The sequence below is a fragment of the Eptatretus burgeri genome, unplaced genomic scaffold, assembly GCF_056783735.1.
Source record: "Eptatretus burgeri isolate ZD-2024b unplaced genomic scaffold, Ebu_testis_v1 Ebu_testis_scaffold_3155, whole genome shotgun sequence".
Taxonomy (NCBI): Eukaryota; Metazoa; Chordata; class Myxini; order Myxiniformes; family Myxinidae; genus Eptatretus; species Eptatretus burgeri.
This window is the reverse complement of record NW_028225103.1, coordinates 130,001-153,382: the sequence shown is the minus strand read 5'-3', so window position 1 is coordinate 153,382 and position 23,382 is coordinate 130,001. Positions and strand designations below refer to the sequence as shown.

The window sequence follows — 23,382 nt, the reverse complement described above, 5'->3', positions numbered from 1 at the left end:
TGCCATGACCTTTCCTGGGAAAGTCACATTTCCAACCTTGCCTCAAAAGCCAGTCGCCGACTGGGAATCCTCCGTCGTGCAAAGTCCTTCCTCGGCCCTCTTGAGCTCCTGACCACTTACAAAGCTTTTGTCCGTAGCCTGATGGAGTACTGCTCTCCCCTCTGGGCTGGTGCTCCTGCCTCCCACCTTTCTCGACTTCACGCTGTCGAAACCAGGGCTTTTAAGATCATTGGCATCTCCCGCAATGAAGCTGAGTCTTTGGGCCTCTCACTCAATCACCGCAGGTTGGTCGGTGGTCTTTCTGTCTTCTACCGACTCCTCTCCAGCCTTGCCCCCCTGCTCTCTCTGCGATTTGTCCCAACCACATTTCCACAGGGCGCTCTAGGTCCGCCAACAACCCCCTTCTGGTAAAACTACCAAAATCACGAATCACTGCTCATCTTCACTCTTTCATTCCTCTTTTTCCCGCCTTTGGAATAAACTTCCTCACTCTATTCTTTCCCATTCTTCCCTCCAGGTTTTCAAAACAGCTGTTCACCACCACCTCTTATCTTCCCCCATCCAAATCCTCGATCTTTTCTACCCCCGCTAATCCACCCAAGCCCACTTCCTTCAATTCTCCTGCTTTCCTTCCTGAAAGTCCCTTTAATGTCCATCTTCCCCTCGCCATGTTCCCCGTCCCATCCCCATCCCTCTCCCTTCCACAGTTCACCTGTGTCTGTTCCCCAATGTTTTGTCCCTTCCACTCCCGCCCCTCTTGTCTCATGCCTCCTTGCTGTGAGTTGTGTGTTTGCTCTCATACGAGCCTCGACCAAGGTATACAAAAAAAATAAAAATAAAAATAAAAATAAAAATGTCTAAATAATGATGTATGTATGTATGTATAAATAATGATGTGTGTATGTATGTATAAATAATGATGTGTGTATGTATGTATAAATAATGATGTGTGTATGAATGTATAAATAATGTGTGTATGTATGTATAAATAACGATGTGTGTATGAATGTATAAATAATGTGTGTATGTATGTATAAATAACGATGTGTGTATGAATGTATAAATAATGATGTATGTATGTGTGTATAAATAATGATGTGTGTATGTATGTATATATAAATAATGATGTGTGTATGTATGTATAAATAATGTGTGTATGTATGTATAAATAATGATGTGTGTATGTATGGATAAATAATGATGTGTGTATGTATGTATAAATAATGATGTGTGTATGAATGTATAAATAATGTGTGTATGTATGTATAAATAATGATGTGTGTATGAATGTATAAATAATGATGTATGTATGAATGTATAAATAATGTGTGTATGTATGTATAAATAATGATGTATGTATGTATGGATAAATAATGATGTGTGTATGTATGTATAAATAATGATGTGTGTATGAATGTATAAATAATGTGTGTATGTATGTATAAATAATGATGTGTGTATGAATGTATAAATAATGATGTATGTATGTATGTATAAATAATGATGTGTGTATGAATGTATAAATAATGTGTGTATGTATGTATAAATAACGATGTGTGTATGAATGTATAAATAATGTGTGTATGTATGTATGTATAAATAACGATGTGTGTATGTATGTATAAATAATGATGTGTGTATGTATGTATAAATAATAATGTGTGTATGTATGTATAAATAACGATGTGTGTATGAATGTATAAATAATGTGTGTATGTATGTATGTATAAATAACGATGTGTGTATGTATGTATAAATAATGATGTGTGTATGTATGTATGTATAAATAATGATGTGTGTATGTATGTATAAATAATGATGTGTGTATGTATGTATGTATAAATAATGATGTGTGTATGTATGTATAAATAATGATGTGTGTATGTATGTATAAATAATGATGTATGTATGTATAAATAATAATGTGTGTATGTATGTATAAATAATGATGTGTGTATGTATGTATAAATAATGATGTGTGTATGTATGTATCAATAATGATGAATGGATGTATAAATAATGATGTGTGTATGGATGTATAAATAATGATGTGTATATGTATGTACAAATATTCATGTGTGTATGTATGTATAAATAATGATGTGTGTATGTATGTATAAATAATGATGTGTGTATGGATGTATAAATAATGATGTATGTATGTATAAATAATGATGTGTGTATGTATGTATAAATAATGATGTGTGTATGTATGTATAAATAATGATGTGTGTATGGATGTATAAAGAATGATGTGTGTATGTATGTATAAATGATGTGTATATGTATGTATAAATAATGATGTGTGTATGTATGTATAAATAATGATGTGTGTATGTATGTATAAATAATGATGAATGGATGTATAAATAATGATGTGTGTATGTATGTATAAATAATGATGTGTGTATGGATGTACAAATAATCATGTGTGTATGTATGTATAAATAATGATAAATGGATGTATAAATAATGTGTGTATGTATGTATAAATAATGATGTGTGTATGTATGTATAAATAATGATGTGTGTATGTATGTATAAATAATGATTAATGGATGTATAAATAATGATGTGTGTATGGATGTATAAATAATGATGAATGGATGTATAAATAATGATGTGTGTATGGACGTATAAATAATGATGTGTGTATGTATGTATAAATAATGATGTGTGTATGGACGTATAAATAATGATGTGTGTATGGATGTACAAATAATCATGTGTGTATGTATGTATAAATAATGATGAATGGATGTATAAATAATGATGTGTGTATGGATGTATAAATAATGAGCATGTGCAGACGCTGTTCTTAAACAAGCAGGCAGACACAGATCGACACAGAAACACTCGTTTCACTCTTCTTCAATGGCAAAACCAGAGGTTTTAAACCTCCTTTTCGAGTGTACAATTCTCTACATCCGGTTGGACATTCCTGGGTGTAAAGAATTGCCATGGGACAAAGGAAATTTTGACCGGATGCAGGCCGATTCCTCACCGACTTGACGTGACTTTGACGGAAAAACAAACTTAGGAATGCAAACAAAGAGCCCATGTCACCGAACACAACCAGAACTCCACTTCAAAATTTAAAAGCTGATCTGTTTCGCTTAGTTAACAAGCTACAATTTCGCTGCTTTTTATGATTGCACTTTGACATAAAAAATAAATGTCCTTGAGCTTTCCTAACTCATCGCGTCCAATGGCAGGGCCACATATGCAAGCAAGAGAGAAGACAGCATGTCATCGCATAAACAAGCAGAAGGGGTCATTCTTCGCAATGCTATTAGATTCCCCAACTGAAGCGATTTTCAGAGAAACCTGCACAGCTTGCTTGTTTGACAAAAGGTTCCACCGTGAAGAATCGAATAATCCCAAAAGAACAAAAGCATTTCACAAAATCAACAGTTACAGCCACAATCAACTTTGTGTAGGCCTCAAGATTGTCCTTACAATGTTGAGACTTGCAGGATTAAAAGTCATACTATTGTACAGCCGACAATGGGATTACGATGCATTCATCCAAATCCTACTATTGGCAACACGTCAAAATAACGTTGAAAGAATTTGAAATTCTAGTATACATGAGTAAGTGGTCATAATTGACATTTGAGTCCCACAGCGATTTAGCTACAACTGTACATTACACGAAGCCAATGAACTTCTATTTATTAGTCCCCGTTGTACTTCGTCCGAAACAGGGGCTTTTGGATTTGGTCTCGATTTTCAGATCCGTGTGTGCGTGCGGGCGTCCGCAACCACATCTCAGATATGTACGGACCAATTTTATTCGTACTTGGCATAAAGACAACACATGTTGGTGCACAAATGCACGTCATTTTCTTCGACATCAGATCCAAGATGGCCGACTGGTGGCCATTTTAGTTGCAAAAAAAAAACCCCGCTGTCGAACACGCGCTCAACCCATTCCTCGGACATGCATTCACCGATCTTGTTCAAACTTGGCACCCAGGTAATGAATGATGGTTTACATGTGCAGTTCATTGTTTTTCGAGATCAGAACCAACATGGCCGATTGGCGGCCATTTTGTAACTGAAATGTGTCCCCAATCATTTCTCAGACATGCAAGGTGCGATTTTGTTCAAACTTGGTGTAAGCACAGTGCATGATGGCATGCACGTGTCATTCACTTCGTTTTGTGATCTGATCAAAGATGTCCGACTGGTAGACTGGTGGCCATCTTAGTTGTACATCATCTGAGCTTGCACTTTAACTCCACGCAGCAAAATTACTAAAACAATGGGGGACTGTGACATTTTATGTCTATTTTACTTGTATTTACTTCAGCATTAGTTTTCAATGCATAAAGTGCATTAAAACACCGAAATCTTACTTTCTTGTCCATTTCGCTTGTTCTTGGTTTGCTGCTCTTCCGGCTCCAGTATCCATCGAATCAGTTCCTGTTCTCGCTGCTGTTCCATTTGCTATGAAGAACAAACCACAGATTTTGTTTCATCAAATCTCTACCCCACATCTGTCCAGGCGGCCCGCCGAATAGGACCATCGCCCCATACAGCCATTAACCTGTCAAGTCAGAGTTCATGGACCAGGAGGCAATCAATCATCTGTGTGGTTAATCACTTAAAAGGTGAAGAAAGGAGCTTCTCAATGGGTTCATAAGGTATCCTGAATCATCAATATGTGGCAGAGTGAAGGACAACAGCATGATCGCATGGGCTTTTCAGGAATGCAGATGCCAGAAGTTGCCAAAGCCTCAGAAGCAACCAATACAAAAATGACATCCGAATACCAAACCCAGTTGTGTGCCAATAATCAGTTTTATGGTGAATTGTACTTTGAGCAAAAAGGAAAAGGAAAAAGAAAAGGAAAATGAGAATTTTGGGTGTACCATCCTGGATATACAATGCCTATAGAAAATCTACACCCCCTTTCAAAAATTTCACCTTTTGCTGCCTTTATCACCTGGAATTTAATTTCAATAAATCAGACTTTTTCCACCTTAATTAACACATTGTCACTCACAACTTCCATGTGAAAAACAAATTGTACAAATTTTAGAAAATTCCTTTAAAATGCAAAACCAGAATATCTTGGTTGGATAAGTGTCCACCCCCCCCCCATCCCACCCCCTTCCCCTTATAGTAGCAATTGTAAGTTGGCTCAGGTGTAACCAATCACCTTCAAAATCACACACAAAGTTAATTGACCTCCACCTGTGTGAAATTGCAGTGCTTCTGATTTATTTCAGAATATAAACAGTTGTTCATGTTGGTTTGCACAGTTGGGTCGTGAATTTCACAGCAAACACTCAACCATGAGAACCAAGGAGCTGTCAAAAGACAGATGGGATAAAGTTGTGGAAAGGCACAGATCAGGGGGTGGCTATAAAAATAATGAAAAGGCCTTGAATATCCCTTGGAGCAGTCACAACAAACATTAAGAAGTGGAAGGCATATAGTACCACTGCTGACATCAGGCCGTCTCTCCAAACTGGATGACCAAGAGAGGAGGAGACTGATCAAAGAGGCCACCAAGAGGCCAATGGCAACTTTGAAAGTGGTACATGCCTTTATGGCAAGAACTGGTCACTGTGCATGTGATAACAATATCCCAAGCACTCCACAAGTCTGGCTTGTACAATAGGGTGGCAAGAAGGAAGCCATTACTCAAAACAGCCAACCTTGAGTCCAGTTTGAGGTGTGTAAAAAACCACTCCAGGTATTCTGAAGCCATGTGGCAAAAGCTTTGTGATCTGACAAAACCAAGATGGAACTTTTTGGCCCAAAAGCAAAACGTTACGTTTGGTGCAAACACAATACAGCACATTACCCAAAGTACACCATCCCTACTGTGAAGCATGGTGGTGGCAGCATCATGTTTTGGGGATGTTTCTCATCAGGAGGACTGGGGCACTTATCAGGAGGGAAGGGAAAGTGGATGGACAAAAATACAGAAAAATCATCGAGGAAATCCTGCTGCCCTCAATAAGAAAGCTGAAATTGGGACAGAAGTTCACCTTTCAGCATGATAATGACCCGGAGCACACAGCCAAAGCTACACTGGAATGGCTGAGGGACAAAAAGATAAATGTCCTTGAGTGGCCCAGTCAGAGCTCCGACCTAAATCCAATTGAATACCTTCAGCATGACTTGAAGATTGCTGTCCATCAATGCTACCCACACCACTTGAAGAGTTTTGTGCATAAAATGGGCAAATATTGCCCCATCAAGGTGTGCAAAGTTGGTACAGACCGATCCCAACAGATTCACAACTGTAATTGCTGTCAAAGGTGCTTCCATGAAATATTAACTCAGGGGGGGGGTGGAGACTTATTGGACAGCACGTGGACAACAAACGGACAGTGGACAGTCCCAAGGAGAGCAATACTCCCTTGAGCTGCAGACAAAAGTCTTGTAGGCTGCAAATAGCTCTCATTTTTCAAAGAATTATTTGGAATGATGGATAATGTTCATCTGTATCTGATTTCTAAGACGAGTTCATCAACATGGTCAGCACAGGCAAGGTTTTGGCTGATGATGAGGTCAACCACTTTGTTTCAGTGGTTGGCAATGAACATACATTGGTGGGTTCGTTTGAGTGATGGTGATGTCACTTCGAGAGTGATTGGGTAAAACTGACATTTGCATGAAGCTATTCATGAGCTAGCTGTGTTTCCATTGAAAAACTAAGAGTTGTATGATGGTTCTTTTAAAACAAGCCCAATCGCCAGACGCTTTGAATACAGGGTGTTTCAAAAAGATTGATACAACTTTGACTCCCTGGCATTTCTTTGTTTTTTGACCGATACCGTTTTCCTTTTCATGGTTTGGTGGTGTAATCATGGTATTTGTTCCCTGGGAATTCTAGCTCAGTAGCTCAACTATGCCATTGACACTGAAACAGAAGACAAAAGTGGTGGCTCTGTGGTGTGAGGCTAAATCATATGGAGACACTCGCCGGAGGTTCTGCTGGGAATACGACATCAGAATACGTGATGGACCCACAAATTGTGTCATTCAACGTATTGTGAAACATTTGGAGCACAAGGGTACAGTGCACAACCAGAGCAAGGGCAACAGTGGCAGGCCAGCATCAGTAACCAAGAGCCAAGCCAACAACGACGCCGTGCGGGATTCTGCAGTGGACAGTCCCAAGAAATCCCACCGCCGACGCTCCCGGGAGCTCAGCATCAAACCAACATCAGTCTGGCGTATCCTCATTAAGGAACTGAAGCTGTCACCATACGTCATCTCTATTAGGCATAAACTGAGTCAATTGCCATGAGAAGGAGACTTGGTATGTGCAATTGGCTCAGTGACAGGATGGAGTGGTCCCCAAGCTGGATCAACCTGATCCGCGACAGTGATGAAGCCCATTTCCACTTGAACGGTGCCATCAACAACCACAACAACATTTTCTGGGGGGCAGAACCCCCTGAGGAGATCACTGAGAGGTACCTGAAAGGGCCTACGGTCACATGCTTCTGCGCCTTCAATGCCAGATGAGGAACGCTCGGGCTTCACTGGTTTGAGAATGACAACAGCAGGACGGTGACGATCAACGGTGAGTGCTACCAGGCCATGCTCCGAAGTTCCATCATGATCTAGCCGAAAAGGTCATCCCAAACCAGCTCAGCATGACCTGGTTTAAGCAGGATGGTGCACCCCTGTATACCGCTGGTGACACCGTCACTTTCCTGTGGCAGCTCTTCAGAAACTGCCTCGTTTCCCTGGGTACCGCTGATGACTGGGCATCCCACAGCCCAGACTTGAACCCTCTGGACTACTGGTTCTGAGGGGCTGCCAAGGGCTCTATCTACGCTAACCGCCCTGCCACACTGGATGATCTGAAGCAGTAGTTGACAGATAACCTCCAGGCAGGGCCAGATGAGACCTCCAGGAAAGTTGGACAGAACTTTGGAGTCAGGATCAATGCCTGTCCGAACTGTGGAGTGGCATACATCGCGAACATCAATGGCAAGGATTTTGTGTAAATGCCAATTTCAGACCTTGGGCTCTCATTAATATAACTCTCGCAAGGACTTCTTGCAATGGCAATGAGTGACAGAAAATACCACGTCATAAGATTTCAAGAAATGTTTGGTTCATGTTCCTTCGGATTCTCTTTCTTTGTCCTGTCATCCTTCCGATGTCGGCAAAATGAGTACCAGCTTACTGGTATTGTGTGTCGGAGTGGCGACACGTCCAGGGTTGTGCCCAACAGCCAAAGATGACTGCTGAGGTTACACCAACGCTCTGCACAGAGTATGGTTCCAATGGATGGATGGATGTTTCTTTGATAATAACTATTTCAAGTTGCACCACTCTTTTTGAAAAACCCTGTAGAAACAGATTTCCATCTTCTTGAATCATATTTGAACTCACAACTGCTAAGTCAGTCCATTATCACCACTATGCCAGTTATTGCAGTCCTGGATGAATCAAATCATATGTAATGACAGGGCTCATGATGTATCAGCTCATGAAGCAGATTGAGGTCATGTGTTTATGCTTCACAGATCATGAGAATCACACTTTGGTGAAAAGGACTTCTCGTTCCTGGTTCCATCACGACTGGAAGCCACATTCTCTGCTCTGAAAGGCTCTTCCAAAGTTGAGTGATGCCTGTTCTGGAATTGTCCTGCTTCATAGTTTTTGTTGATTGTTCATGCAATGCGTTTGTGTCTCGAGTGGCTTTGCGTGTCCTTGTTCAACCGTGCGTCACTTTGAGTCTCGTTCAAGTTTGTTGTGGGATTTCCTTCATCCTCATTTTCTGTTTTTTTTTCATTCCTCTGCTCGTTACACCATCAACCAACCATCAGCGTGTTGCCTTTTCTGCTCTGTCGCCATGGTCTTATCTCATGTGAGCCCGAATTTCATCGAAAAATCAACGAAGAAACAATCAAATTATATTTACTTCAATATGGAAGCAGAACAAACTTTTGGAAAACATGGTGGAAATGTTGCAAGCAAAATCATCCGGAAAGAAAATATGGATGAGACTCTAAAAGTGCTTGAACACCTTGTCTTGATAGAAAACAGCATTGCAAGTACCTTGAAATGTTTCTGAAGCTGGAGTTCGTGCCTGCGGGCCAGCTCTTCTTGCTGTTGTTTGTACTGTGCTATGAGCACGAGTGGCTGGAGGTTTTGCTGCCTCTGAGGCAACACCGACTCCTGTTGAACCTCAGGTTTCGCAACCACCCCCTCCGAAGGCCCTGGTGAAAACAGGTCACGTGATATTCATGAACATCAAGGCACATCAAAAGGAGGAAGCAAAATTAGGAAATTCCATCGGATGATCATGACCCAACATGGTGTGGTCCCTCAAGACCAAGGTATATCAAGTCCAATAATTAAGTGTGACAAATTAAACAAAAACATTCTTGCTTGCCGATAACAGGTTTCAACATGACAAATTGAAAAAGGGAAGAGCACGAGAAAATAAGTGAAGCATTGTTTGGAGCAGAACTTGGCTTGGGATAAATAAAAAAAACACAACCATTGTAAAATAATCGAAATAATCGTACATTTGGTGAAAAAGGTAACAATGAAAATATTGTTACAGTTGTGGGGGCAGAGAGCGTGGGAGGTTCCTCCTGCAGAGGATGGGAGAGATCTGTGTGATCGAGGTCGAGGGCAGGCAGGGTTGCGGACATGTGGATTATGGAAGGCTTTGTACCCCCTTGTAACCCCTTGTGCAGTGCTCCTCCGCCATGCCGTTTGAACACGCGCTAAAATACCCATCGATCAACGTGTCCGCCTCTTCTAAATGACGAACCGCTCGGCTTTCCCGGGAGGTTGGTGGAAACCGCCCGTCACCACAATTTGGATCGGGGGAGTTAACCTGGGCCGGCCACCCCTGTGACATTTGGTGATGAGAAGTGTGGGATGCGAATCCCCATGACATTCGGCGGTCAGGTGAAGAATCACTCAAAAGAAAATGAAAAAAAAAAACACACACACACAAAACTTGAGACCCTTTTTGGTCCAAAGAGTTCCCTTCTGATGATCATTCTGAGAATGAATCGACCAATGGTGGTGTTCCTGTGGTGCACCTGAACTGGAGGGTGGAGGATCATTTGGGCTCATTGAGTGGTCATGCTGTGATGCACGTGGTCTGTAGGGTGGTGGAGGACCACGGTCTGATGGCTGCATCACCTGCAGTACAGGATACACACCAAATTGAAGACGTGTTCACTAGATGAGGAATTAAATCATGAACGACGAGAACGGCACTCGGTAGAGCGCACACCTATGTCAGGCTGAACACTTCACATTGTCTATCCAACCCACTGTTGCGCTACATCTGGATTCGGACCTGAACCAAAATCTCAACGGCTCGTTCTTGTCACCGACCGAACTTATCCACCAAGTTTTGTCATAACTCCCCCACAACGTTTTGAGATTTCATGCTATACATAGTTTTGGCCTAATTTATCAAGAGTGAAGAATTACTGAAAAAAATAAAAATTCTCGCATCCTGATCTTCCCTAGAGTCTCATCAATTCGTCCTTGTCATGCACCCAACCTGTCCATCAAGGTTCGTCTGAATCCAGAAAGGGGTGAAATCATAACCTCCTTCATCTTCGGTGGTGGAGGTACCTTCAAAGTTCCTGAGCACCAAGATACAAAACAGGTATGCAACTACCTGTTGCTGAATCTGGACTTTGTGCCTGGTGGCCAGCTCTCCTTGCTGTTGTTTGTGATCTGCTATGAGCAGGTGTGGCTGGAGGTTTCGCTGCCTCCAAATAAACACCAAATGCTGTTGAACCACAGGTTTGGCAGCCACCGCCTGCGAGGGCCCTGGTGGAAACAGGTCACATGTTATTTATGAACATCAAGGCACATCAAGGAGAAAGCAAAATTGGCAAATTCCATCGGATGATCATGACCCAACATGGTGTGGTACCTGAAGACCAAGGAATGCTGCTTCCATCTCAAGGCCAATAATTAAGTGACAAATTAAGCAAAAACATTCTGGCTTGCCAATAACAGGTTTCAACATGACAAACTGAAAAAGGGAAGAGCACAAGAAAATAAGTGAAGCATTGTTTGGAGCAGAACTTTGCTTGGGATAAAAACAAGCTCAAATGAGCTCAGATCCTCGTCCTCTTGATGATGACGTCACAAAAACGAAATAGACGTCATTCTGACGTATCAGGTTTGCGATAAATTATCTGTGCTAATGCCCGGCTTGATTCCGACATTCAAAATTCAAACAGCTTGCCCAGTTTCGGAGATAATGGTATCGGCGATTTCCATTAGCGGCGATATTATGACGTCAACTTTTTTTCTGGGAAGAATTTCCAAAATCGGAGATGGGTACTGCCTGCGCGTGGGCTTTCTGCATATACATGTCAAGTTTCACGAAGATCCGATGAAAAATCTGGGTTGTGAAACAAAAAATGTGAAAAAATAGGAATGACGCCATAAAAATTGATATGACGTCATAGTGACGTATCATATGTGTGGTAATTCATCTCTGCTTATGCCCTGTTCGATTCCCGCAAACAGAATTCAAAAAGCTTGCCGAGTTTCGGAGATATTTTTTATGCGATTTTAATTAGCGGAGATATTTTGACGTCATAACTTTTTTTCCGAGTAGGAATTTTCAAAATCGGAGATGGTTATTGTCTGCACAGGGTGTTTTCACATATATATGCCAAGTTTCAGGAAGTTTCGATGAAAACTGTGGGCTGTGAAACAACAAAGTCCACAAGAAGAAGCAGAAGAACAACAACGTGAGGAAGACTGAGAGATCCTCCACGAGGATCTAAAAACCACAACCATTGTAAAATAATCGAAATAATCGTACATTTGGTGAAAAATGTAACAATGTAAATATTGTTGCGAATTCGCGCCCGCCGGCGTGCGGACGGACACGTGACTCGAATCGCGGCATGTCGCCCACCGGACGGACAATTCAGTCGTGACCCTCTCGGACCAACGCCGGGAACTAGTCACGGGTGGGGGTTTAACCTCACCACGATCGTGCCAATTGCCCACCCGCGCAGGATAGGGTTGCTCGCCAAATTCGATCTACCTAAGTACCTGCGCGAATGGTCGACCGGGCGAACGCACAACGCCACAGGCCGACTCCGGACACGAACCGCTTAAGCGGTCCGTTCCGTGCTGCAGTGATAACCGAGCGGTGTTATCGTCAGCCTCGACGATTCCGATTAATTATCGGGCGTATGAAGCCCACTACGAACCCTTTACGTGAAGCAGGATGGAGGGTCAATTAAAAGGAAGGAGACGAAGCGAAACGGGAAAAACAGTTCAACACGATGCACATTTATTACGCGACACACGGAAAGCACACATACACAGCCAAACAGTCAAAATGCACATGTAGCAGTTGAAACAAGAGAAACAATGACGCAGAGTTACTACCGAATACGCGTACACACGGCAACACTTATACAGTTCTACTTTACAGACGGCGCCAATAAACATTTACTCTAAAGCAAAGGAAAGAAGCCACCCTCATAGACAAGGGGACAGACGGGCCTGTAGGCCAATATGCGCGCGTGACCTGAAGGAGCGGCCAGGCCCGCGAGACCGGGGGGTCCTACCCGCGTCCTCGTGACGCGTTGGCAGACGAGCCACAGATGTGGCCGCGTGGCTGTGCCCCGACTCCGTGCTCCTTGGTGGGTTTCGTTGGCACGACGTTTGGAGTGGGGTGGGAACGGGGTCCCCTTGTTGCACTATCTCAGCACGGGGGAATTGTTGATGCCCTGATGGAGGAGAATGGCTGGCTGGCTTGGGTCCCGCGACGAGCGATCTGACACCGCGACCTCGTCGCCGACCGCCGTCCTTCTCGCCTCGGACCCGAGCTCCTTTGCCTCTTCCCGCAACTCTCCTCAGCCGACGGCAGAACCCAGCTCGCTGCCACACCGATGACTTCGCCACCTGACTCCACTCTCTGCCCTGTCGACACACACTGCTACTGCCACACTCTGCCATGATTCGCCTTGCACTCGCCGTTTTATAGGCTGGCAGGAGAAAACAATATGCAAATATCCGGATCAGGGTGACCTCGGGGGCAGAGCCACGCTCACCAATTGGACGGAGGAAAAGTGGGCGTGAACCTCCCCTGATCCTAGAATTTGCATATATCGATTTCCCACAGACGCGCCTGGAGGCGGGGCCAAGCCGCTCCGCGCTTGCGAATTGGACGGATCAGAAGTGGGCGTGAGCGTTCTTGATCCAAATTCTCCCTCAGGAAGGCCGCAATTTGCACTCGCGGCTCGGTGCGTATCGCTGAACGAGCCCAAGACAGCCCGGCGCTCAGTGTTCACAGGTGGTGCGGGAATGGCCATAGAAGGAGAGAGGTGAGGGTGGTGGAGGGTTTATCGGTGGTGGTTTGATGGTTATGGTGCCGTTTGGGAATGACGGTGATGCGATGTTTGTGGGATTGAGTTGTGAAGGTAAAGGTCGTGGCTGTTGGCGTTGTTGTTGTCTGAGGGTTGGAGCGTGGTTGTAGCTGGTGACGATGGCTGGCGTGGTGGTTAAGGTGGTTGTTGTGTGATGGCGGTTGAGACGTGGTTCGTTCAAAATAAAGATATAAGAGAAAAACGGCGATCTCAAAGCGTCGCAGCCCGAATGAATCACATAAATTCCCTCTGGACAACAGGTTTGGGGCTAACTACACATGTACTTAGAGTTATCTCACCTACGGGCCCTGAATGGTGTAATGCGAATTTCCACAGCCGTAAAAATATTGTTACAGTTGTGGGGGTAGATGGAAGAATTTAATCGGAAAGTTAGGATTGAATGGAGTTGTTTGGTCCGTGGATGAGTAGGAAACAACTCGATGTAACTAAATTCGGGAATCTGTGAGCTTAAGTGTAACCACATAAGGGGTGGTGCGATGTTAATTAGTTCAGGGAGTGAGAATAAGTTCCCCAGTTTGTGATTGCCCTCTGTGATTTTTCCGATGTTTTTAATGCTTCAAGTCAGGCAGTAAAGCTGGGAAACGTGTCCCTGAAGCCACAACAAATCGGAGAAGCCCCACCTTCCTGAGTTTGAGGGTGGCAGGCCATGCCCCGGAGGCGGAGGATATCAAGCGGACAGGGCAGAGAGCGTGGGAGGTTCCTACTGCAGAGGATGGGAGAGATCTGTGTGATCGAGGTCGAGGGCAGGCAGGGTTGCAGACATGTGGATTATGGAAGGCTTCCGTCTGGACAGAACGGGAGATCGGCAGAGCACACACACGAGGTCGGTGAAAGGAACGCACGAGGCAGGTGGCATCTTTGGAGAGAGGAACGTTGGCACATTTTGAGCCTTCGTGTGGAAAGCTGCTTGCAGATTGCATGGCGTACGTCTGCCCTGCCACAAGAAAAGTGACGGCAAAATTAGCGCGCATCTGCAAGTGCTGGGAGAAGCGCTCCCCATTCCAAGTTTGACAAGGACCAACTCTGGGCCAAGCTGAGAACCAGTATATTCAAAAAGGGGGGTCTTTCTTTTCATTTTGTGTCAACCTTTCTCTGTCATTGCTTGCGTCTGTGTACTCGGCCTCGACAGTCGGAATATATTTCTTTATTATTATCATTACCTTCACATTCTGCGAAATGTGATGCATTGGTCGCTGTGTATTTATTTATTTATTTATTTGTGAATATGTGTGTGTGTGTTTGTTTGTTATTCGCATAACTCAGAAAGTATGAAATCAAATCGCTTGAAATTTGGTGGGATGAAGGGTTATTATCCAAGGAACATTTGATTAGATTTTGGGAGCGATCGGGTCAAAAGTCAAGGTCAAGGTCACAGAAAAGTAAAATTCGTATTTTTACCATAGCGCGGTCAATTTTGATCTAATTGGCATGCAACCGATGCCAAAATGTTCAGAATTCATTGCCCAATCTTGTGATGGGCGACATGACACAATGACGTCATTACCCTTGTTTTTAAAAGAAAATGTCCCAAATCCTGGCATTATCATCAGTACCAAAATAAATGTTTGTTGGAGATGCCAATGATTAATTATTTATTTGTTTGTTCTTTGCATAACTTAAAAAGTATTAAACCGAATTGCATGAAATTTGGTGGGATGATTGGTTATTTTCCAAGGACAAATTGATTAGATTTTGGGAGAAATCGGGTCAAAGGTCAAGGTCAAGGTCATGAAAAGGTCAAAATCGTCTTTTTACCATATCGCGGTCAATTTTTATCCAATTTGCATGAAACTAATGCCAACATGTTCAGAATTTAATGCCCAATCTTGTGATATGCAACTTGACACAATGACGTAATTGCCCTTTCTCGCGATTGGGGGTCAAAGGTCAAGGGGGTCACGACCATGCAGATGTGCGTATTTTTATCATAACACAGTCAATTCTTATCCGATTCGTATGAAATCAGCACCAAAATGCTCCTTGTTCTGTTCCCCACACTCTTATGCCAAGAACAAAACAGTAGCGGCGGCGAAGGTATATGCTCTATCCGAGTGCCCATTCTAGTTACTACCTGTTGAATTATTATCTTTGCAAATATTTGTGCAAGTTCATTAAATGTATTCCTTTCAAGAAAATGCATTCATCCATTTGTAGTGGGATTCGTGGGATGAACCCCCTTGTGCAGTGCTCCTCCGCCATGCCGTTTGAACACGCGCTAAAATAACCATTGATCAACGTGTCCGCCTCTTCTCAATAACGAACCGCTCGGCTGTCCCGGGGGGTTGGTAGAGTTAACCGCCCGTCACCACAATTTGAATCGGGGAGGTTAACCTGGGCTGGCCACCCGTGACATTTGGTGATGAGGAGTGTGTGATGCGAATGCGCGTGACATTCGGCGTTCAGGTGAAGAATCACTCAAAAAAAAAGAATAAAAACACACACACAAAACTTGAGACCCTTTTTGGTCCAAAGAGTTCCCTTCTGATGACCATTATGAGAATGAATCAACCACCGGTGGTGTTTCTGTGGTGCACCTGAACTGGAGGGTGGAGGATCATTTCGGCTCATTGAGTGGTCATGCTGTGATGCACGTGGTCTGTAGGGTGGTGGAGGACCACGGTCTGATGGCTGCATCACCTGCAGTACAGGATACACACCAATTCGAAGACGTGTTCACTAAATGAGGAATTAAATCATGAACGACGAGAACGGCACTCGGGAGAGCGCACACCTATGTCAGGCTGAACACTTTACATTGTCTATCCAACCCACTGTTGCGCTCGATCTGGATTCGGACCTGAACCAAAATCTCAACGGCTCGTTCTTGTCACCAACCGAACTTATCCACCAAGTTTTGTCATAACTCCCCCACAACGTTTTGAGATGTCATGCTCTACATAGTTTTGGCCTTATTTCTCAATGGTGAAGAATCACTGAAAAAATTAAAAATTCTCGCATCCTGATCTCATTTTTTAGATCTCATAGATTTTAGATCTGGCCACATCATATGTGGGGTGGTGAATAATTACTCTAGTAATCTCGAGTCTCATCAATTCGTCCTTGTCATGCACCCAACCTGTCCATCAAGGTACGTCTGAATCCATTCACAACTTTTTCAGATATCCTGTAGACAGACAAACAAACGAACAGACAGAAAGAGGTGAAAACATAACCTCCTTCATTTTTGGTGGAGGAGGTAACTATAAAAGTTCCTCAGCACCAAGATACAAAACAGGTATGCAACTACCTGGACATGTTGCGGAATCTGGACTTTGTGCCTGTGGGCCAGCTCTCCTTGCTGTTGTTTGTGCTCTGATATGAGCAGGTGTGGCTGGAGGTTTCGCTGCCGCCGAGTAAACACCAACTGCTGTTGAACCACAGGTTCAGCAGCCACCGCCCGCAAGAGCGCTGGTGGAAACAGGTCACATGATATTCAAGAACATCAAGGCACATCAAAGAGTAAGCAAAATTTGGAAATTCCATCGGATGATCATGACCCAACATGGTGTGGTCCCTCAAGACCAAGGTATATCAAGTGCAATAATTAAGCGTGACAAATTAAACAAAAACATTCTGCTTGCAGATAACAGGTTTCAACATGACAAATTGAAAAAGGGAAGAGCACAAGAAAATAAGTGAAGCATTGTTTGGAGCAAAACTTGGCTTGGGATAAAAACAAGATCAAACTCGAGGGGGAGCACTCGGTAGAGCGCAAAACCTCCGCCGCCAATCCTGCTGGGTCACTCAAGTGAACCTGACATCCTATTCATTGAATTTGACGTCAACAGTGCTCACAGAGTTATAGTTTGCAACTTTCCCCTTTACTTTTAACTTTTACATGCTCAATTCATTCGTCATAACTCGATTCCTTGAGACAGAAATTGATTTTACGTGGGTATATCCACCTGAAGTTCCAAAATCAGCCGCAATTATAATTTTGGCATGTTTTTTGTTGGAAATCACTTATAACATGTAGAAATGCAAAAAAAAACAAAAACGAAATTTTGGTTGAAAAAAAGTTGCAAAATTTTTTTTTTCTCTAACAATTTCTTTTTTTTTGGGGGGGGGGGGTTGGAAATCACTTAAAACATGTACAAAATGCAAAAACAAAAATATTCAAACATTTTTTCAAAATGGCCGCCATAGCGGACATATTGGACTTTGGACCAAGTCCACCCACCAAGTTTCGTCGAAATCCGTCGAGGAGTTTTTCCTTAATACTGTTCACAAACAGACAAACAAACAGAAAGGGGTGAAAACAGTAACCTCCGATCTTCGATGGCGGAGGATAATGAGATAAGATCCTCGTCCTCTTAATTATGACGTCATAAAAACGAAATAGACGTCATTCTGACGTATCAGGTTTGCGATAAATTATCTGTGCTAATGCCCGGCTTGATTCCTGCAAACAAAATTCAAACAGCTTGCCGAGTTTCGAAGATAATGGTATAGGCGATTTCCATTCGAGGCGATATTATGACGTCAACTTTTTTTCTTGGAAGAATTTCCAAAATCGGAGATGGTTACTGCCTGTGCGTGGGCTTTCTGCATGTACATGGCAAGTTTCACGAAGATCCGATGAAAACTCTGGTTTGTGAAACAAAAAATGTGAAAAAATAGGAATGACGCCATAAAAATTGATATGACGTCATAGTGATGTATCATATGTACGGTAATTCATCTCCGCTAATGCCCTGTTCGATTCCCGCAAAGAGAATTCAAAAAGCTTGCCTGGTTTTGGAGATATTTTTTTAGGCGATTTCCATTAGCGGAGATATTTTGACGTCATAACTTTTTTTCTCGGAGGAATTTTCAAAATCGGAGATGGTTACTGTCTGCACAGGGTATGTTTACAGATATATGCCAAGTTTCAGGAAGTTTCGATGAAAACTGTGGGCTGTGAAACAAAAAAGTCCACAAGAAGAAGCAGAAGAACAACAATGTGAGTAAGACTGAGATATCCTCCACGAGGATCTAAAAACCACAACCATTGTAAAATAATCGAAATAATCGTACATTTGGTGAAAAATGTAACAATGTAAATATTGTTACAGTTGTGAGGGAAGATGGAAGAATTTAAAAGGAAAGTTAGGATTGAATGGAGTTGATTGGTCCGTGGATGAGTAGGAAACAACTCGATGTAGCTTCGTTAGGGAATCTGTGACCTTAAGTGTAACCACATGAGGGGCGGTGCGATGTTAATTATTTCAAGGAATGAGAATAAGTTCCTCAGTTTGTGATTGCCCTCTGTGATTTTTCCGATGTTTTTAATGGTTCAAGTCAGGCAGTAAAGCTGGGAGACGTGTCCCTGAAGCCACAACAAACTGGAGAAGCCCCACCTTCCTGAGTTTGGGGGTGGCAGGCCATGCCCGGAGGCGGAGGATATCAAGCGGACAGGGCAGAGAGCGTGGGAGGTTCCTACTGCAGAGGATGGGAGAGATCTGTGTGATCGAGGTCGAGGGCAGGCAGGGTTGCGGACATGTGGATTATGGAAGGCTTCCGTCTGGACAGAACGGGAGATCGGCAGAGCACACACACGAGGTCGGTGAAAGGAACGCACGAGGCAGGTGGCACCTTTGGAGAGAGGAACGTTGGCACATTTTGAGCCTGTGTGTGGAAAGCTGCTTGTGGATTGCCTGGCAGACGTCTTCCCTTCCACGAGAAAAGTAACGGCACCATTTTCACATGCTGGTGGAAGCACTCCCCATTCCAAGTTTGACAAGGATCAGCTCTGAGCCAAGCTGAGAACCAGTATACTTAAAAAGGGGGGTCTTTCTTTTCATTTGGTGTCACTCTTTGTCTGTATTTGCGTCTGTGTGCGAGGCCAAGACAGTAGAAAATATTTATTTATTTATTATTGTCATCACGACCTGTTGAATTGTTGTCTTTATAAATATTTGTGTAAGTTCATTAAATGTATTCCTTTTTGAGAAATTGTATTCATCCATTTGTCGTGGGGTTCGCGGAATGAGCCCCCTTGTGCTGTCCTGGTACAGTGCTCCTGTGCTGTGCTCCTCTGCCAATCCGCAATGCCCTTTCAACCCGTGCTAAAACACCCGTCGATCAACGTGGCCGCCTCCACTGAATAAAATACCGCTCGGCCTCCTGGGTGGTTGGCGGTATGAACCACCCGTCACAATTTGGGTCGGGGGGTTAACTTGGGCCGGCCACCCCCATGACATTTGGTGATCAGGAGTGTGGGATGCGAATCCCAGTAAGATTGCGTGGGCAGGTGAAGAATCACTCAAATAAAAAAAAAGACACACACATAAACACACACACACGCACAAACACACACACATACACACACACAAACACACACACATACACACACACACACACACACAAACACAGACAAACACACACACATACACACACACAAACACACACAAAGACACACACACAAACACACATAAACACACACACATAAACAAACATACACACATAAACACACACACACACAAACACACACACACATAAACACACAGACGAACACACACACACATAAACACACACACAAACACACACACATAAACACACACACACAAAAACACACACATAAACACACACAAACACACACACATAAACACACAAACACATACACACACAAACACACACAGACACACACAAACACACACACACAAACACACATAAACACACACAAACACACACACACACAAACACACACAAACACACACAGACACACACAAACATACACACACACACACACAAACACACACAGACACACACAAACACACACAAACACACATAAACACACACAAACACACACACAAACACACACAAACACACACACACATAAACACACACACTAACACACACACACACAAACACACACACATAAACACACACACAAACACACACATAAACACAAAACCACACACACAAACACGCACAAGCACACATAAACACACACACAAAAATAAACACACACACACAAACACACACATAAACACACACACACATAAACACACACACACACACATAAACACACACACAAACATAAACACACACACACACACAAACACACACATAAACACACACACACACACACATAAACACACACACACACACACACACACTCACATAAACACACACACACACACACACACACATAAACACACACACACACACACACACACATAAACACACACACACAAACATAAACACACACACACACACAAACACACACATAAACACACACACACACACACACACATACACACACACAACTTGAGACCCTTTTTGGTCCAAAGAGCTCCCTTCTGATGACCATGAGGAGAATGAATCGACCACAGGTGGTGTTCCTGGGGTGCACCTGAAGAGGAACGTGGAGGATCATTTCGGCTCATTGAGTGGTCATGCTGTGATGCACGTGGTCTGTAGGGTGGTGGAGGACCACGATCTGATGGCTGCATCACCTGTATTACAGGATAAACACCAATTAGAAGATAAGTTCACTAAATGAGGATTTAAATCATGAACGAAGAGAACGGCGCTCGGTAGAGCGCACACCTCTGCCAGGCTGAACACTTTACATTGTCTATCCAAGCCACTGATGCGCTGAATCTGGATTCAGACCTGAACCAAAATCTAATCGGCTTGTTCTTACCACCTCCCGAACTTATCCACAACGTTTTGAGATGTCATGCTATACACAGTTTTGGCCTCATTTCTCAATGGTGAAGGATCACGAAAAAAATTTAAATCTCTTATCCTGATCTTCCCCAGAATCTCATCAATTCATCCTTATTATAAACCCAACCTGTCTACCAAGGTTCGTCCGCATCCGTCCACAACTTTTCCAGATATCAAGGACACAGACAAATAGACGAACATACAAAAAGGGGTGAAAACAGAACCTCCTTCACTTTCGGTGGCGGAGGTAACAATAAAAGTTCCTGAGTACCAAGATACAAAACAGGTATGCAAATACCTGGACTTGTTGCTGAGTCTGGACTTCTTGCCTGTGGGCCAGCTCTCCTTCCTGTTGTTTGTACTCTGCCATGAGCAGGTGTGGCTGGAGGTTTTGCTGTCTCTGAGTAAACACCAACTGCTGTTGAACCTCAGGTTTAGCAGCCACCGCCTGCAAGGGCTCTGGTGGAAACAGGTCACATGATATTCAAGAACATCAAGGCACATCAAAGAGTAATCAAAATTAGGAAATTCCATCGGATGATCATGACCCAACATGGTGTGGTCCCTCAAGACCAAGGTATATCAAGTCCAATAATTAAGCGTGACAAATTAAACAAAAACATTCTGCTTGCTGATAACAGGTTTCAACATGACAAATTGAAAAACGGAAGAGCACAAGAAAATAAGTGAAGCATTGTTTGGAGCAGAACTTGGCTTGGAATAAAAACAAGCTCAAACTCGAGGGGGAGCACTCGGTAGAGCGCAAAACCTCCGCCGCCAACACTGCGAGGTCACTCAAGTGAACCTGACATCCTATTCATTCAATTTGACGTCAACAGTGCTCACAGAGTTATAGTTTGCAACTTTCCCTTTTACTTTTAACTTTTACATCCTCAATTCATTCGTCATAACTCGATTCCTTGAGACAGAAATTGATTTTACATGGGTATATCCACCTGAAGTTCCAAAATCAGCCGCAATTATAATTTTGGCATGTTTGTTGTTGGAAATCACTTATAAGATGTTGAAATGCAAAAAAAAAAATTAAATCTAAATTTTGTTGAAAAAAAAGTTGCAAAGATTTTTTTTCTCCAACTATTTTTTTTTTGGGGGGAGGGGGGGTTGGAAATCACTTAAAACATGTAGAAATGGAAAAAAAAATATTCAAACATTTTTTCAAAATGGCCGCCATAGCGGACATATTGGACTTTGGACCAAGTCCACCCACCAAGTTTCGTCGAAATCCGTCGAGGAGTTTTTCCTTAATACTGTTCACAAACAGACAAACAAACAGAAAGGGGTGAAAACAGTAACCTCCGATCTTCGATGGCGGAGGATAATGAGATAAGATCCTCGTCCTCTTAATTATGACGTCATAAAAACGAAATAGACGTCATTCTGACGTATCAGGTTTGCGATAAATTATCTGTGCTAATGCCCGGCTTGATTCCGGTAAACAAAATTCAAACAGCTTGCCGAGTTTCGAAGATAATGATTTCCATTCGCGGTGATATTATGACGTCAACTTTTTTTCGAGGAAGAATTTCCAAAATCGGAGATGGTTACTGCCCGCGCGTGGGCTTTCTGCATATACATGGCAAGTTTCACGAAGATCCGGTGAAAACTCTGGTTTGTGAAACAAAAAATGTGAAAATAGGAATGACGCCATAAAAATTGATATGACGTCATAGTGATGTATCATATGTGCGGTAATTCATCTCCGCTAATGCCCTGTTCGATTCCCGCAAACAGAATTCAAAAAGCTTGCCTGGTTTTGGAGATATTTTTTTCGGCGATTTCCATTAGCGGAGATATTTTGACGTCATAACTTCTTTTTCGAGAAGTAATTTTCAAAATCGGAGATGGTTACTGTCTGCACAGGGTGTTTTCACATATATATGCCATATGCCAAGTTTCAGGAAGTTTCGATGAAAACTGTGGGCTGTGAAACAAAAAAGTCCACAAGAAGAAGCAGAAGAACAACAACGTGAGTAAGACTGAGAGATCTGCCACGAGGATCTAAAAACCACAACCATTGTAAAATAATCGAAATAATCGTACATTTGGTGAAAAATGTAACAATGTAAATATTGTTACAGTTGTGGGGGAAGATGGAAGAATTTAATAGGAAAGTTAGGATTGAATGGAGTTGTTTGGTGCGTGGATGAGTAGGAAACAACTCAATGTAACTAAGTTAGGGAATCTGTGACCTTAAGTGTAACCACATGAGGGGCGGTGCGATGTTAATTATTTCAAGGAATGAGAATAAGTTCCTCAGTTTGTGATTGCCCTCTGTGATTTTTCCGATGTTTTTAATGTTTCAAGTCAGGCAGTAAAGCTG

The 23,382-nt window shown here is 42.9% G+C and overlaps 1 protein-coding gene across 33 annotated transcripts in view; it reads right to left on the bottom strand.

Annotated features, from left to right (window-relative positions):
• LOC147006715 (uncharacterized) overlaps nt 1-23,382 on the bottom strand; it is a 77,597-nt gene that overhangs the window by 40,423 nt on the left and 13,792 nt on the right. For 26 of the 33 annotated variants that reach the window (XM_085868048.1, XM_085868036.1, XM_085868038.1 and 23 more), the window contains 8 exons: nt 21,340-21,500; nt 20,722-20,824; nt 16,633-16,793; nt 15,920-16,022; nt 10,637-10,791; nt 10,044-10,146; nt 9,043-9,203; nt 4,362-4,452 (listed from right to left, as the gene is read on the bottom strand). In XM_085868048.1, coding sequence (XP_085724174.1) covers nt 4,362-4,452; nt 9,043-9,203; nt 10,044-10,146; nt 10,637-10,791; nt 15,920-16,022; nt 16,633-16,793; nt 20,722-20,824; nt 21,340-21,500 — 1,038 coding nt within the window. Of the gene's footprint in view, nt 1-4,361; nt 4,453-9,042; nt 9,204-10,043; nt 10,147-10,636; nt 10,792-15,919; nt 16,023-16,632; nt 16,794-20,721; nt 20,825-21,339; nt 21,501-23,382 lie in introns of those variants that run through there. The other 7 variants (XM_085868027.1, XM_085868029.1, XM_085868030.1 and 4 more) reach the window with 6 other exon arrangements.